The following is a 17,794-nucleotide window of genomic DNA, read 5'->3' as shown; positions in this document are numbered from 1 at the left end:
GGGCCCTTCCCACATGAAAACCAAAAACAGACGGAACCCCCAAAAAACACTCAAACACATTACTCGCTCCCACAACCTGGAGAGGATTAACAAAACAGTGCAACTAAAATGGCCGTCATCCTCGGCCTTCGTAAAAAACAAACATCACATCCTCGGCCTTCAAAAAACAAACATCCAATTCTCGACCTCAAAAAAGAAACATCCAAATCTCAGCCTCAAAAAACAAACATCCAAATCTCGGCCTCAAAAAACAAACACAACTGGCCACACATTCGACTTTTTGGCCCGCTAGGTCGATGCCTTGGCCATCTTTGTGTGGCCCCTGCCCGCCCTGCTGCTCCTCCTCAAAGTAAGGCCATTGGCTGCTGCAAGGCTGGGGGCAGGCTCCAGAGGGGCACATGTCGTGACGGCAGATGCCCTTGGGGGTCGGCCTAGTCGAGGTCTGGCCGTCAAGCGGGCGGCTGTTGAATGCTGCAGCTGTGGCTGGCCAGCATCAGTCGCTGCAGCAGCTCCTGGCAGCTCCACTGGGGGAGTGGCAGTGGCGGCTGGAGGAATGGGGGCAAGCTGGCGGATGGCAGGCGCTCGCTGGTCGCCTGAGACACTGGCACTCGCCCGGGCCAGCACTGCAGCATGCGCACCAATCTGCCGAGGGACAGACCGCTGTGCTGCTGCAGCGCGCCGGGTGCCCTGGCGATGCCTGGCTGACACAGCGAGTGTGGCAGCAGTGAGTGCCCGTGTTGACCTGTTCAGTGACCTCATCAGAGCACCCAGTGACTGCACGGCACCACTGATCAGCTGCCCACTCGCTGCCTGAGCTGCCCCGAATGCCGCACGACTCGCTGCCTGCTCTGCCCCGAATGCCGCCAAACTGATGGCCTGTGAGGCCCCGACGTCGGTGACACTCCGAGAGAGGGACTCGATGGCCTCAGGCAACCGTGCCACTACCCCCATGAGCTCCGTGCGCCGGCGCTCCGAGTCCGCGGACAAGTCCTCGAGGCGTTCCATCTCCTCGGCGAAGACCATCTCCGGACTGGAGGCCGGACTCTCTCTCTGGGGAGAAGGCCGCCGAGCTGTCCGACCCTTCCTGCGTTGCTGGAGGCCGCTGGGCCCAGCAATTGGACTCCCCTCCGACCCTTCCCCCCTCTGGGGAGAAGGCCGCCGAGCTGGCACCCCCCTCCCGCGTTTCTGCAGGCCGCAAGTCCCATGAGCTCCCCTCCCCTCCGACACTTCCGCGACGCTCCCCTCCAGGGAAGACGTGTCCCCTACATTGGCATGGGTTGCCACGGCTGAGGGTTCCCCTGATGGGCCGCCTTCCTCTTGCTCCTCCTCCTCTGAGGGGCTGTCACTGGCAAGTTCAGGGACCTCCTCCTCACCATCTGAAAGCAGGAAGGCACAAGAGTAGCTTTAGAGTGAGGAGAGGGCGTCAGCGAGGGATGCATGAGTGGTGGCATTCAGCGCATTGGTCGGACAGTGGCAAAGGATGTAGATCTGATGCGCAAGTGGGACGAGAGAGGTCCAAACGTGGATGTCCTTACCATTGGTGCCCAGAACAGGGTCGGCATCTCCACATGCAACGGGGCCAATCACCCGGGCACCCATGATGCGCTCCACGCGATGTTGAAGCTCGGTGAGCAGCTGGATCTGGGGTCGGCCTCCCCCGGTCGCAGTCCGACTCTTCCGATTATTAGCCAGCTTGGCCTGCAAGAGAAAGGACGGCCTCTAAGTACAGTGTGTCGCCCTGATCTTGTGTGCACTGCCTCCCATGGTGGAAGAGCCTGGCCAGTGTGTCGCCCTGATCTTGTGTGCACTGCCTCCTATGGTGGAAGAGCCTGGCCAGTGTGTCGCCCTGATCTTGTGTGCACTGCCTCCCATGGTGGAATAGCTTGGCCAGTGTGTTAAGTGCAGAATGTGCAATTGATGTTCATGCCTGTTCCATAGCTGCTGGATGAGGGCTGGCCATTAGGGCTTTCAGGTCCCTTTGCCCATAATGTGAGGTGCACATGCAAGGATGAGGAGGTCACTGGAAAGGGTACTCACCCTGACAATCCGCGTGAGGTCATTAAACTTTTTGCGGCATTGGACACCGGTCCTGGGGACCTCGCTGTTGGCTGACACCTTGCTGGCGACATGCCTCCAGGCTCTCCGGTAGGCGCGGAGCGGCGCCTTCCTGCCATTGTCCGGGTACAAAATATGGCGCCTCTTCTCCACACCACCAACCAGCACACTCAGATCACGCTCTGAGAAGCGCTGCGCTCGTTCACGGGCCCTCTGCATGGCTTCAGGCGCTATTTGGGTCCCGCAGCAGTGTTCAGGCCTAGCTGGAGGGCTCCACTATCCAGGGCGTGGCAGCAGACAAAGTCGACCCTTCCCCCTTAAGAGCTGGCCGGCGCCAGGGTGTCTGCTGTCAATCACGAGATGGCCGCACCTGCGCTGCGCCCGGCCTGGGCGTTCTCGCTCAGCACCTCCGGCTTAGCGCCTAAAGAGAGGCGTCCAGCACCAGTTTTAGCGCTCGAGCAAACTCTTAGGGCGAAGCTAATGAATATCGCAGAAGTGGCCTCGATTTGGCGGCGGGCGCAAACTTTAGCGGCCGCCCGACTTTAACGCCCCAAAAGTGGCTACAATGAATTTCTAGGCCATAGGCTCTGATATTTACTGGGGCGGGATTTCCAAATGGAGGGGCCAGGGGAGGAGTTGAGTGCTGCAGAGTTTTAAGGAGAGAGTGATGGGAAATCGGAGGGGGAAATGGGGGCCGGGCGAGAGTTGGTAATCGCATGGGGATGGGGGTTTGGGGGTGCGGTCCGATTGCTAGGGAAATTTGATTGGGGGGCTGGGGGGAGGCACTCCTGTTCCTCCTGGCCCACGAGCAGTGCTGGAAAAGCACTTTCCTCTTCCATGCAGCAGTCCTCACCTCCCTTTAACTGTTAGGTTTCCAGAAGCCCAGGAGACCCGGCCGGCCAGCGTTAAGCCTGAAACACGGGTAAAATCTATGGCATGCAGCCTCATTAAAATATTTAAATGAGCGGACTACCTCCTGGGAGTGGATTAGTTGCCCGCCCCACCTCCGTCCCGCCTAAGGTGGGTTAGATTTGGTTTTGAGATTTTTTACATTTTAACATTCCACTCGACCCAAACCCACCCGTTTTTGGGGGTTAAAATTAGCCCCATACACTCTGAACTCTGGAAATACACTGAGCCATTAAATGTGATCTCTTGCAGTTCATCATGCCACCTGAACTCTTTGATCTCTTACTGCAAGCATCACGCTCCAATCTGTGAATTGTCCTATACGCACTACTATCACATTGCCATGGTAGTAGCTGATTTTATAACTTATTAGACACCTTTCTTGTGCAATTTGTCAGTGTTTTTGAATCCCATTGAGACTATAAGCAACTGTTGATTAGAATGAACACCTAACTTTAACTATTACTAAGGGAGATATGTGTGAGCACTGCTCAGCCCTATTTTGGGTTTCATAACTCGTATCATAAGAGTACAGGAGTGAAGTAGTAATAAATTTGTACAAGGCAATGGTTAGGCCACTGTTTCAGTACTGTGTGCCACCTTGAGTGCCCCATTATAGAAAGAACATTAAATCCACAGAGAGCATACAATGTCGGTTCACCAGGATGATGCCAGGAATGAGAAATTATAGTTATGAGGTGAGACTTGAGATACTAAGGACATTTCCACTGGAGCAGAAAAGGCTAAGAGATTCAATAGAGGTTTTTTAAATTATGAAGGGTTTTGACAGGATGAATATGATGAGACTATTTTTGTTGGTGGGGAGTCAATGATACAGGGTCATCAATTCAAAATTGTCACAGTGAATGAGGAGAGTGGTTCAGAAAATCCACAGTGAGAGACCATTGCATCTTTAATGAAAACATCGGATAAACCTTTGAAGCTGAGGAAGATACAGAGCTATGAGGAGAGCGTGGGGCAGTGGGATTAGTTTTCGATTGCTTTAGCAAAGGGCCGACGCAGGCACGATGAGCTGAATTAAACATAGAAACATAGAAGATAGGAGCAGGAGTAGGCCATTCGGCCCCTCGAGCCTTCTCCGCCATTCAATGAGATCATGGCTGATCTCTGTGCTATAAGCATTGATGGTTCTTATGATTTACATTTTAAAGCTGCAAAGGACACCTGGGCAAAGTGGTGCAATGATGCAATGCTGTTACTCAGATTGAAGAGATAACCCATCACTTGCTCCAAAGAACGGTACAAAGTGATGCAGACCAGTGGAGTCGGTGAGGTCAGTCAACTCCTTGCTGCCTCAAAGCTGAAGAGGTGTAGCTGAGGTGTTGGGTCGATCAAGCAGCATCTTCACCACAAAAGTCCTGCGTCAATCCAAAAGATTCAGTCAGAATTTAAGCTGCAAAACTACACACTGCGCAGCTGCTGCCTGTGCATTATTCTCTGACAGTGTTGTAGGCTTGTATATAGAACTGCAAATGCAGGATTTGTCATCCCTTGGTGAACCAAGGATGCTACAGTTCATGGAAGTTAGTTTTTCTTGTTGATGCACAGGGACAATTTCTCAAAATCTGTGCTCCAAACACAGATCGCATTTGTGAGGTATCAGTTTTAGTTGCAGTTATCTCTTCAGCTGCATCCTGTTACGCCGTCAAATTCACAAATACGTTGTATGAATGACCCCTTTAGTGCTTTGTTGAGTGTAGCCCATTTTACTCAATCATGTGGTCCCTGGAGTAAATCTGCTTCGAACAAGCATTGAGCCTCTGGCTAGCTCCTTTTAATCAGTTACAACAAATTACCTTGAGATTTAACATCCCTTGTTTTTCTCTTTCCTGTCCCAATTTCACCCACTTTTATTCCTGAAACTGCTGACTCATTGCTGGGTTTCAGTTCCAGCGTTGCCAGCAACCATCTGCTACCTTACCCAAATGACCTATTTTCACGTGTCAGTCTAGACAGAGGCTTTACAGGCCACTCACAAGACATCGTGTCCTTGCCCGATCCTGTCCTTGCCCACATCCGCACATGAGTGATTCCAGTAGGACTCATTGGATAAATATCAAGAGCAGGGATTCTACCTGATCTTCCCTTCACTATGCCAGGGGTGCTGAGGCCAATTGTAGCAGCTGCCCTGGCTGAGAGCTCATATTGGTACGTACTTGTTTTGAGCATTATATATTTTATTTATTTGTTGTCAGGGTGTGGGTGCCTTTAGCAAGGTTGCATTTATTGCCCATCCCTAGTTGCCCTGAGAAGGTGGTGATGGGCCTTCTCCTTGGACTGCTATAGTCTTTGTGGCGCTTGATCGTGCTTCTATGCTGGTTAGATAGGAAATTCCTGTGATAAAGGAACAGAAATGCACATTAAAGTCAAGATGGTGTGTGACTTGGAGCTATTGCTGTTTCAATGATCTTGCTGCTCTTGTCCTTCTTGGTAGAAGTCATGGGGCTGGGAGGTGCTGTCGAAGCGAGCTTGGTGAGTTGCTCCAATGCATCTTATAAACCGTACATACTGGAGTGGTGGAGGAGGTAGATATTGAGTCCAGAGTATCCCATTATGCTCCTACTTCAGTCTTTTAGATGATGGAGAGTTTTTGAGGGGTCAGGACGTGAGGCCCTCTTACAGAGTACCTAGCCTCTACCCCACTCTTGTAGCCATCTTGTTGATATGTCTGGTCCAATTCTGCTTCTGCTGTATGGTGATCCCCAAGATGTTGATGGTGGGGTTGTTGAAGATGATGGGGAGGGTGGTCGGGCCTTTTCTTATTGGAGGGGATCATTGTGTAGCACTCAAGTGGCACAGGTTGCCTGCCACAAGCCTGGACGTTGTCTGGGTTCTGCTGTATGCTGGCATAGGCAGCTTTGTTATTGAGGAGTTGTGAACGGAACTGAATACTGGAATTGTTAGCGAACAATACTACTAACCTTGTAATGGGATGCTGCCGGGAGCCAGAGCCTACGCTGTGTCCTGTGTGGTGTATATCTCAGCAGCACACAAGGATTTATTCACTAAACCGTGCTTTGTTTTCTATTGATTTTTCATATTGAATGTTCCTGCTTAAATGGAGAGATTTGACATGATTATGGGAACTGGCTTAGAGGAGTGCTGAATTACTGTGCCTGGTATCACAGTCTTGGAATAGTTACGAGCTGGTGTACAAAAAAGAATCACCTTTTCGTTATTTTTTTCTTCTCACCCAACTGTCAACATGAATCATAAATAAAAACAGAAAATGCTGGAAACACTCAGCAGGTCAGGCAGCATCTGCGGAGAGAGAAACAGAGTTAACGTTTCAGGTCAATGCCCTTTTGTCATAAGCAAAATACTGCGGATACTTGAAATCTGAAATAAAAACAGAAAATGCTGGAAACACTCAGCCAGTCAGGCAGCGTCTGTGGAGAGAGAAACAAAGTTGAAGTTTCAGTTCGATGACCTTTCATAGATCAACTGTTACTGCTTGATGGCAGCATTAACAAAAAAAGGGGGATGGTTGATGCTTAAGCAATATGGGTTAATAACTGACAACCTCCTGTGTGAGGGGCACGATACAAATATAAGTCATTGGGGAAGATTTAGGTGTAGTGGAATTATAAACACTTTTACAGAATGGTTTACATTTTCTTTACAGCAAGCTCACAGATGGCTCTTAGCACAGTGTGTCTGTTAATTCTGCTCACTCACACTGTTGGGTCTTGTTAACTACTGTTGTTCTCCTTTGCCGTTTGGTTCATTTGTTTTTTAATAAATCTAAAATGGCCCATTAATCTTCAAATGTTTTTAAACTGTTTCCTCAATATTATAGGAAATGATTGAATCCAGCGAAAGGTTGAAATCACAAACCAAAGAGCTTAAAGATGCCCACAGTCAGCGTAAACTGGCCATGCAGGAGTTCTCAGAGATGAATGAGAGAGTCACAGAACTGCGCTCCCAAAAACAGAAGCTTTCCCGACAGCTTCGGGACAAAGAGGAGGAGATGGAAGTGACGATCCAGAAAGCCGAGAGTTTGCGCCAGGATCTACGGAGAGTGGAGCGGGCCAAAAAAGAGGTGAGTTTGATTTTCTGTTTTGGATCAGGATTGCTGACAAGTTAACAGTAAAGAACCTCCCTTTCCTCCATGTTTTGCCTTTCACTTAGAGTTCACAGGTACTCCTTGTAAAACTTAAAGCCCTGATGAGTGGAGGAAACCTTTCCCACTCTTACAGCTATTGCCCTTTATTGCTACCAGAGACCTGGACATTTTTTGCATGTTTTAAATCCCTGCTCGCAGAATGTATTGTACCTGTAAATCTCCTGTGCTGTTCATTGGTGGAGGTGTTTAGCCACTTGTGGGAAGTATATCTTTATTATTTTTTGGGAGCAGAGAGGAGAATACATTGTGCATTATTTGACATATTCTCACTCCTCATTTTAAATTAGCAAAGGCGGCTTTAAAGCTTTGTTTAAATAAATGTCCTGTGACTGAGAATGGGAGAGGAGCATTTGAATACATGATTTACCATGGTGTGATGAAGCTGTCCGGAATCGAGCAATAGTGTGCAGTGAACGAGTGCTTTGTGGGCTCCATTTGGGATCCTGTTCAAACCATGCAACATCAGTCAACTGGTTCTGAGGCCACTTGCGTATTATAAACAGCCCCACAGACTACATGTTTTGGATATCCTTGTACACAACTCACCTGCATGTTCCAAACTAGTCCCATGGTAACTGACCCTTTTTATTTCTTTATTGGTTCGACTTCTGAAAATAATTTTAAGGGAGGATGCAGAGGAATCATAAAACTACTTTTAATAATTGGTTTTTGGATATTTTCTTGCTTGCTTCGCATAAAATCCAATTTTTATGCCCCCTGTTCCCATCTGACCTTGTAAAGATATACAACCTGGCTACAAGTGAAAAAACATGAAGGGTGCCAGCAGTCTGATGCACAACCCACCCCTCGTTCAGTGGTAAATCTGTACGGACAGGTGTTCGGCGCCAAGCGAAACAAAACACATCTCAATGCACCATTGAACAATTACGTTAAAGTTAGGAGTTACACTGGGGATGAGAGAGTGCACTTTTTCTAGGCCGAAACAGGCCAGGTTTCAAATGCTAAAAAGTCAAATGTTATGTTGTATTGTGTATATTTATATGAAACCCTGTGGTACAGTTATTGACCAGCTTATTTTATTGGGTTTGTTTTATTTCAGACATATTTTTAAAGTCCAGTCTAGCTAGATTCTAAAGAAAGTCTTGCTCTTGCTATATTATTTTTCTCTATTCTGTCCAAGTCTGCTTTATTTTTGACATCTTGCCTGACTTTTTCTTTCTCCACCCCGACCGCCTCCATTGTTTCTATCTATATTTTGATGGTGCATACACTGGTGCTTTACTCAGGAGAGAGTAGAGAGGGGTTAAACGCCCAGATCTAGGACAGTGTAGCAATGGATGAAGGTTACATTTTGAATGCGTGTCAAGGGTGTGGGAGGTGAATGCAGACAATAGAAATGGCTGGTGATGGATCAGTGCAGGCTGTCCAAATTGCATTAAGAAAAGAAGTGAACTGGATCAGCTTTTCTGATCTTTCTCATATATCCATTTTAGGATTTGCAGTAGTGTTATTGGTTGGAACCTGTTTTTGGGAACAAACGTAACCTATCCATTCCAGTGATTTAACCTCTTGCAACCTTTTGTTCACTCTTGATGCTGGTAACACTGGCATTATTACCCATCCCTATTTGCCCCATAGAAGGTGATGGTGGGCCGCCGTCTTAAACTGCTGCCATCCGTTTGGTGAAGGTACCTCCGGAATGGGGATATATATCCAAATTAGAATGGTGTGTGATTTGGAAGTTGTTTGGTGTTCCTGTGCATATGGTGTCCTTGTCATTCCAGTTAGTGGAGGTCTTGGGTTTGAGACCTGCTGAGATTTGTAATCTCATTCAGGATAGTCCTTGCTTATCAGTCGGCCGAGTTAAATTAATCATCTCTACCTCACTTTTGGACAGCATAGAGGAAAACTCATCTCTGCTTTATCAACACTATTTTATTCCCGTTTTATTGACACTGTTAAAGTCAGTCTTCCTGTAAATTTCATCTCATTCCATCTAAGCTACAAATTGGCTGCCCTGCACACTTTTCCTGTTCCTTACATCCTCACTGTGTTAAACCCACACATCACTAACTTCTCTGCTTTGATAGCACCTCAAAACAGTGGATCTGCTTACATCCCTCGGTCCTTCCTGTCTCTGGCAACTTTCAAGTCTCTCAATCTTAAGCTTGGTGCCACCTAATCAGCACATCTAATTTACCTCCCTTTCTCTTTTACTTTGTCCAGCCTTAGTGGCATGAGGCTTTGTGAACCTTGGCCCTTCACCTGAGTTTCTCAGTAATGATAAAGAAATCAGGTCTCAGGGTCTCCTGTGTTATTGGTAATTACGTCTGTAAACGGGACTGTGTTTTGCTTCTCCCTGTGCAGGAAGCCCTATTTAAATTGTGATTTCAGGCCGGTAGGTCAGGCTCTCTACTGTGTGCTTGCTGGCTATTGCAAAAGGAAGGAGCAAGCCTGTGACAGTGACCGACTACGCAGTGCACTGTTGTCAGTTTGTCATTTCACATGGATTTGAATCCAGGCCAAACTGATTTGATTCAGATCTCTCCTCTCCACTGGCTTTAGACGTTGTCAATGACACAAGCTTGACTTCTGAAACATGAGCCTACTGCTAGAAACTATCTACAGTTTGCTGCACATGATACTGAACTAGCAGACTCACTCATGATGGCAGGTGTGGGGAGTGAAAATGTTGCATAGGTGTGAAATAAAGAATGGTCTGCAGTTGGAATTGACGTCATACTTTTTTGGGTGCTTTTTACTCTGGTCTATGATATATCTGACCTGGGAGTACTCGATGCTTGTGTAAGAAGGCTGTGGGTTCACGCTGCGCTTCAGGACTTGAGCACATAATCAGTGCCATACTGAGAGAATGCTGCATTGTTAAGACGTCTGTCATTCACCTTTGACATTAAATCAAGGTTGAGTCTGCCCGTCCAGTGATTCAGGGGGGTGTTAAAGATCTGTGGCACTATATTCTAGTGCTGCGGCCAACATTCCTCCCTCAACCTACACCAGCAAAAGCAGATTAACTGGATGTTCATCTTCCTGCCATTTGCCAGATCCCTTTTTATCTTTGCTAAGCTTTGCTTTTTTTTCCCCAGTCCAGCACCCTTATTTTTGACTCTTCATTATCCTGTCACGCCTTGAAATAACCTTATATATTCAAAAAGCAAAATACTGCAGACGCTGGAAACCTGAAATAAAAACAGAAAATTCTAGAAACACTCAGCAGGTCAGGCAGCATCTGGGTGTGACGAAGGATCATAGACCTGAAACGTTAACCCTACTTTCCTTTCTCCACAGATGCTGCCCAACCTGCTGAGTGCTTACAGGACTTTCTGTTCTTATGGGCTCCTTCTGCACTGTATGATTTTATATATTGTTAACCATATCTATATGTTGTTTAATATCTTGCATGAAAAAAAGAAAAATTGAAAGAACTTGTATTTATATAGCAGTTTTCATATCCTCTGGACTTCCCAGCGAAGGAATAGGTAATGGGGAAAGGCTCACCAAATACATCCCTTCTCCTCTACTCAAGCCCCACAATAACCACAAGTGGCCTCATGTTCCCACCCCCCGACTTCACTCACGTAGGAAGTACCCACTGCTTTACCTCTTTTAGTAAGCTCCTTATCCACACCCAGGTTTTTACTTTCAATATCAGTAGAAGCCCTTCATTAGGAACTTTATCCAGAACTTTTGAAAATTTGACCTAGAATGAAATGTTATAGTAACTTAATGTCAACCAATGACCTTTACTGTAAACGGACAGAATCACGGAATGTATTCCATAAAAACACCGTTACAAACCTTGCAATCCCATGTGATAAAAATGGAATTCAGTCATTATAAATCAATGGCTGTGCTTCTGACCATCCAAGCTGTTCCATTCCCCTTTAGACTTTATCTGAATGTTAAATTTTCGACAAAACTTTTAAGATCACATTTTTTTCCCCAATGTCGATGCTTACATTCTTTTTTGAAAGGAATACATGGAGCACCACACAATATAAACTATTATCGATTGTATAAATTTATGGAAGTACCCATTCAAAGTGAGGTCTCGATTGAGGCCATTCAGATAGAATGTTACTAAAACTATTCTGTAGGCTCCCAGTGCTGAGAAGATTTGAAGGTTTGACAGTTCTATTGTAAGGTTGTCTATAATTATGGCTGCTGTGTACCTTGTGTATTATTCATGGTGCATATTACCCCCCAACCAGTTGGATGTACAGATGGAACAATCAGCAGCAGAGACATCCAAGGAGCGAAAATTGCGAGAGCGGAGTGAGCAGTACTCCAAGCAACTCGAGGATGAGCTTGAGGGGCTCAAGGTGAGAAGCTGATATGGAAATTAATAACCACACTTGATTCCTTGCACTGATTTATTCCCGATTCTCGTGGTGGCAGAGGTGAATGGTGAGAGACCGAGTGATGGCTCAAAGTTTCCCAAAGAGATGATGTGGTAAAATAGGACAGATCAGCCCCAGGCAGATGTCAATGGGTTGCAGAATAGCACCAACAGAGGACTTGAGGAAAGGTGCTCGCTCACTCTTGCAGGCAGAGAACATTGAATAGAAGAGGATGGGAGGAATAAAAACCTAAAGAGAGAGAAGTTCGACCAGTATCTCAGAGTACTTCATTGTTTTGTTGTTTGGAATCAGTGTATAAAGAATAGAAGATGGATTAACTGAAGTATAATCCATCCTAGAAACTGACAGTCTTTTATAATACCTATAATCCAGCAGTTTTCAAACATAACTGTATAGGCCCCCTGTAAATATTAACTCATGGCGACCCCCTGAAAATATTGACATCCCACTAGGGGCTATTATTTGTGAGAAGTGTTTTGTTAATTAATGTGTAGCAACCGAATAAATGTGCTAATAAGTCAACAAATACAGAAAAATATGTAAATTTGATGACTTTGGAAACCCTTGGGTTCCCTTATAAGACCCACTAGGGTTTGGGGGCCCTTATTTGAAAACTATACCCCCTAATCAAAACATTTAAAAAAAAATGTTTGTTCTCCAGTTTCCAGAGTTCACTGTCATTCAGTAGAAGCAGAAAAATAGGGTTCAGGTACAGACAGCTCAGCATTATCCCCAAGCAGAGATCAATAGGATGTGTGCTAGAAGGGGTTTGTAAAAATGTCAGCTTGGTTCATTTGACAGCACTCTTGCGTCTGAGTCAGAAGGTTGTTGGTTCAAGCCCCAATCCGGGCTTTGAATGCATGATTTAGCCTGACATTATACTGCAGTATAGAGGGAGTTCTGCATTGTTGGAAGTGTGTTCATTCAGATGAGATGTTAAACCAAGGCCCTGTCCACTATTCAAGTGGATGTAAAAGATTGCATGGTATTACTGGAAGGAGAGCAGCAGGTTCTCGTGTCCTGACTGACATTCACCCGTCAACTAACATCACCAAACAAGTCATCCCATTGTTTGTGGGATTTTGCAACATTCGCCTACTTAATAGTGACTGCACTTTGAAAGTAATTCACGTGAAGCATGTTTGAGAGGTGTGATAAGATGCTTTAAAAGGCAGTTACCAAACCTTCATGGCTTGATGAGTGTAGGAAGAACTTTCATTTATATAGCGCCTTTCATATCCTATATGGAGCAAAAACGGGTAAATTGGGTTCAGGTACAGATTAGCCACGAACTAACGCTGGAAGGGCTGAAGGGCCACCTTCTGTTTCTGTGTTCAGGGCATCCCAGCGTGCTTCACAGCCAATTAATTATCTTTTATTGAAGGGTAATCAGTTATACGGGCAAATATGGCAGCCAATTTGTCTACGGCAAGGAACCACAAATAGCACTGAGTAAGTCATCAGATATTGGCCCAGAAATTCGGGTCGGGGGTTTCCCACGGGTGCAAGCCCCCAACCTGCACTTATCTTGCGCGCCGGCCGTTGAGCTGTGGGCCCGCGTGGGATTCTGATCCTGGGCCTCCTCCAACTGCTGGCGCGCAGTGCTTGCGTATCCCAGGGGCGCAGTTAGTTCAATGCGTCCCCTGGGATCACGTGGGCCATGGGGAGCCAATCGGAGCAGGGAATGCTTTATTCATAAAGGGCTGTCAAACTTATAAATACAACAAGCCCCAAAACATCACTAAATCTTCAAAATAATTTTTTTTTAATTTTTTAAATAAACTATAAATTACATGAAATAACTTTTAAACAATAATTTAAATTTTTGAAAAAGTAATTTTATTTTCTAACGGGGCTAAAAATAAACTTACCTTTCTTTAAAGTATTTAAAAATAATAAACCTGTGGAAAAAATGTTTTAATTTTAATTAATTCACCACTTACCTTGTAAAAAGCAGGCCTTGCAACTGCTTTTTATATGTGTAACTTCTGGAGACTTACCCTCCCGGGAAAACCTGCAAAAAAAACATAAGTTCGATGCGCACGCGCAGCCTCTCCTGTGCACGCATTCAAACTCTGAACCCCTTTCAGGGGAATGGAAGTGCCGGTTTCCCGTGCATGCAGGAAACCAGCACTTCCATTGGGCTTACGGGTGAGTACCCCATGCGTACTCACCCGTGGAGACCCGAATTTCTGGGCCAATATGTTTTTAGTTGTATTGATTTAAAGATAAATGTTGATCAGGATACGAAGAATTCCCCTGCTCTTCAAATGGTTCCGTGGGATCATTTACGTCCGCCTAAGAGGGCAGACAGGGCCTCGGTTTAATATCTCATCAAAAGATGGCACCTCCAACAGTGCAGCACTCCCACAGTGCAGCACTGGGAGTGTTAAATGAGCAATTAAATGTAATCTTAATGGGCTTAACAGATCAGGTAACTACTGCCAACTCTTAGTAGCATGACTAGACTAGTCAGGCTTCGGTTGTAAATTATACTATATACTGAAAAAAAACACTTGTCATCTTCCAAGTCTGAATTGGTGACTAGAGATTTTGGTCTGTCTATTGTCTAAAAGTAATACAATTCATGAATTGAAGTGGTGAACCCAAGTACTAAGCAAAATACTACAGATGCTGGAAATATGAAATAAAAGCAGAAAATATTGGAACCCAAGGTTGGTTGTGAATGGAATAAAGGATTTTAAAGTTTTTTGACATTAGGCAGTATGAAAAAAATAACCAACAGTATTATTATATCTCTAAATGTTTTTTGTTAACAGCAAAAGCAGGTTGGACGTTCCCCAGGTGTGAGCAGTACAGAGCATCAGCAGGAAGTGGCAAAGCTCAAAGCTGACCTGGAGAAAAAGAGCGTGTTCTACGAGGAGGAGCTGACCAAACGGGAAGCCCTGCACATGATCGAGATCAAGAACTTGAAGAAGGAACTGCGAGATGCAGAGGGACAGCACCTCACCCTGAAGAAAGAAATAATGATTCTTAAAGACAAGTTGGAAAAAACCAGAAGAGAAAGGTAAGGATGCAGGGTTGCAGGGTTCACTTGACTTACTCCCACATTGAAAAGCTGCAGAAGTGCAAGGGCCTGGCTCCTGAAACAGCTGAGGATGTTTACACGATCCCTGCTGAGATGGCCATGGGCTTGAAAATGAGAGCAGAAAGAAAAAACGTTTAATTATCTAGCGCCTTTCACATCCTCAGGACATCCCAGAGTGATTTATGGCCAATGATTTATCTTTCATTTGAAGTGTAGTCAGGGGAGGGGGGAGCAAAGGGGGGGGGGGAGAAGAGAGATTCACCCTATTTGGATAGTTCCTCTGTATGTCCCTCAGAGAGGGAATGCCTGCCTTTCACCTAGTGCTTGACCTGTCCAATTACTGATAAATCTTACCTGAAGTAGTGAGGCTGAGTATAAAAGCAAAAATTACAGAAAGAGGAAAGGCCATTGAGACCATTATCTCCAACAGATCATGTACAGTTTGCACTGTCCTGGATGCTACCCAACTCATTTATCTCACTATAAAGACACAGGTAAAAATTCCAGAAGGTTGGTCCCCTTGACCCTGTATATCAAGCTGGTCAAACTTTGATATGGCGTCTCAAAAATTACTTGTTACAAATATTCGGGTGTGTGTTGTGTAAGAGGAGGTATAATATTGTGGATGGAAAGTTGGTACACAGACAGGAAATGGAAAATGAAGGTTAATGGGTGTTGCTTGGATTGGAAGTGATGCACCTCAGAGGTCAGTGCTGGGTCCGCAGGCGCTGCCAAAGTGCTTCACAACCAATGGAGTATTTTTGAAGTATAATGTAGGGAAATAAGCAAAATGTTCTGATTATTAGTGATTTTAATATTACATATTAAAATCGTAATTCTTCAGATGAGATATTAACCCCTAGGTCTGCCATTTGTTCAGTGGATGTAATGGACCCCATGAACTATTGGAAGAGGAGCAGGGAGTTCTCCTGGTATCCTGGCCAACATTGCTCCCTCAATGAACAACACCAAAAAAAACAGATTCACATGTCCTCCATCGCACTTGCTATTTGTGGGATCTTGTTGTGCATAAATAGAGTGCTGAGTTGTTCTACATAAAAAGTGACCACACTTCAATTGATGTAAAGTAATTTGGCATATCCTGAGAATGTGATATCGTACTATATAAATTCCACTTTTTTTCTTTAATGCTTTTAAAGCTATGGGCAGGAATTTTAAAAGACGCACCAGTTTAGACATCTGACAATGTCTGCTTCTATCCATCTTGCATCTCTTATCAGTTAGGAGAATTTTGCCACAAATGTGCACACACTCGCTGTTGGTGGTAACCCATGCCTGCTGCCCAGGCGAGGATAGCCCTTTTCCACTATATGAAAAGGGCACAGTAGCTTGCAGCCTGCACCCCCTCCAAAAAGAACACTGATTGGTCTTCAAATCTTCATCCTGCAGATGGAGGCACATTGGTACACTTGATTCCTGGGATTGATCTGCACAAAAAGGACCATAACAGTGGTAATAATTTCAAAATGGACTTCTTGTCCTGGAGCAATTTTGTTGCAATCTGTAGGTTAATGCTGCTGAAAGGTTGAATTGTAATATTAGAATCAGATGTTTGAGTGAATGCTGCAGGACTGGTAGGTCACGAAGTGTTTAGTCTCCCCAAGCAGATGGAATCTCTCAATGTGGAGCAGAAATCTAGAAATCTAAGTTGAGTGGGACAGAAACACAAAGACCGATCCACCTTTGCAGGAAACTGAAATAGGCTTTGTTCCTTACAAATGTGCCTGCTGTAAACTCGTGAACAGCTTCACTCAAACACCCATGTTTATAAACCATCAAAGTCCATCCTGTTTTGCATTCCCATTCTTGGACCCAGGTGACCTGCTGTGTTATGTATAATTTTTTCCTCTAAATTTGACGTTAGTTATTGTTGCTCTCCAAGGATTGAGACATCTGGTAAGATTATAATACTGGCAAATGCAGTTTGACATTTTAATTGAACTCAACTGTACAGTTTATTTGAAATGTTGACATCAGCAGATGGAGTGAGAGCCTTCAGTTGGGTGTATGTTCGGTTATCATGCACCACTTTGGACATCGGTTCATGGACATGATGAATTTATATTTGCAACGCTTAGCATTTAACCCAATAGCTTTTATCATTGCGAAGGAATTGCCCAACATGTCTTTTTGGCTATATTGGTGGATTTAGAAAATCTTTATGGTTTTCTATTTCCCCCATTCTGTTGGTGGGGGCTCATTTGAAGTTGACAATTAGCCTGAGTAGAATTAAATTATACTGGGAAGGAGAGAGACTGAAAATTTGGACCAGAAAACATTTTCAAGCAATGTTGTCACAAGGTGCTTTTAAACTTGTGCCAATATCCTATAGAACAAAATCACACATCATTGCACTTTAACTTTGAGCAGTAAGTGGATAAATATTTGAAAAGAAGAAATTTACAGGCCTATGAGGAAAGAGCAGCAGAGTGGGACTATTTGGATCGCTCTTACCAAGAGCTGGCACAGGCATAATGGGCCGAATGACCTCCTCTGTGCTGTATTATTCTATGATTGAATCCATTTCCTCAAATTGCTTCCACTACTACCACTAGCAGTGGCAGTCCAGTAATCACTAGTACTTCATCCTAGATGGGCAGGGTGTTTAATGGAGAAACTTAACATGAAGGACCAAAGCTGATAGTGCAGGGCACTGCCAAAGTTAAAAGAGTGAACGAGGTCAGTTTGTAAATACAGGGTAGTACCACTCGTCCACAGACTCCCTTCTGTGCTTCCACGCTGGGATTTCTATCCTACCTTTCTTGGCTGTCACTTCTTCATTCCCCCCCCACCCCCTTCAAGGCTGAAAAGTTTTTACAATAATTTTTGAGGCTTTGTAAAGGCTCCAACACTTTTTGACCCTGTATACGGCCACTTACTCTGAGCTGACAACATCCCTTTAGGTTTGAGCTGTGGCCCATTAACGGGTTTGTGATGTTTTGCAGATCTCTCCATTCATCACGTTCCCTGCACGAGCCCCATATGGTGCAGGGAGCATATTTAAATTATACTTGAGCTAGCCCCGTGAGCGTCCAGTGAGCACAGCTCATTACTCACCTGGCATGAACTTTGGGCCTCGCACTGTGCTCTCAGTGGTCGCTGAATCATCCCTCGTGTCGCACCTTCTCATTCAGCTGAGTGTGGAATCTATTAAATGTAACATTTCTTAAAACCGAAGACTAACAAAGAATAAAGAAATGTTAAATGTTTCTTCTGGTTCTGATTGAAATTGTATCTGTGCAGCAGTCAGAGTAATTTATAACGTACTGTTGG

General features: G+C 45.0%; 1 protein-coding gene across 10 annotated transcripts in view; it reads left to right on the top strand.

The window, feature by feature from the left end:
• Positions 1 to 17,794, top strand: part of LOC147113118 (serine/threonine-protein kinase MRCK alpha-like) — a 705,238-nt gene that overhangs the window by 541,366 nt on the left and 146,078 nt on the right. For all 10 annotated transcript variants that reach the window (XM_085997998.1, XM_085997999.1, XM_085998000.1 and 7 more), the window contains 3 exons: positions 6,785 to 7,027; positions 11,302 to 11,412; positions 14,232 to 14,479. In XM_085997998.1, coding sequence (XP_085854124.1) covers positions 6,785 to 7,027; positions 11,302 to 11,412; positions 14,232 to 14,479 — 602 coding nt within the window. The remainder of the gene's footprint in view (positions 1 to 6,784; positions 7,028 to 11,301; positions 11,413 to 14,231; positions 14,480 to 17,794) is intronic.

The sequence above is a fragment of the Somniosus microcephalus genome, chromosome 9 (genome assembly GCF_052327205.1).
Source record: "Somniosus microcephalus isolate GS21.2 chromosome 9, FLI_Smic_1.0, whole genome shotgun sequence".
Classification (NCBI taxonomy): Eukaryota; Metazoa; Chordata; class Chondrichthyes; order Squaliformes; family Somniosidae; genus Somniosus; species Somniosus microcephalus.
Note: the sequence above shows the minus strand (reverse complement) of the source record. Positions and strands in the feature narration are given on the sequence as shown.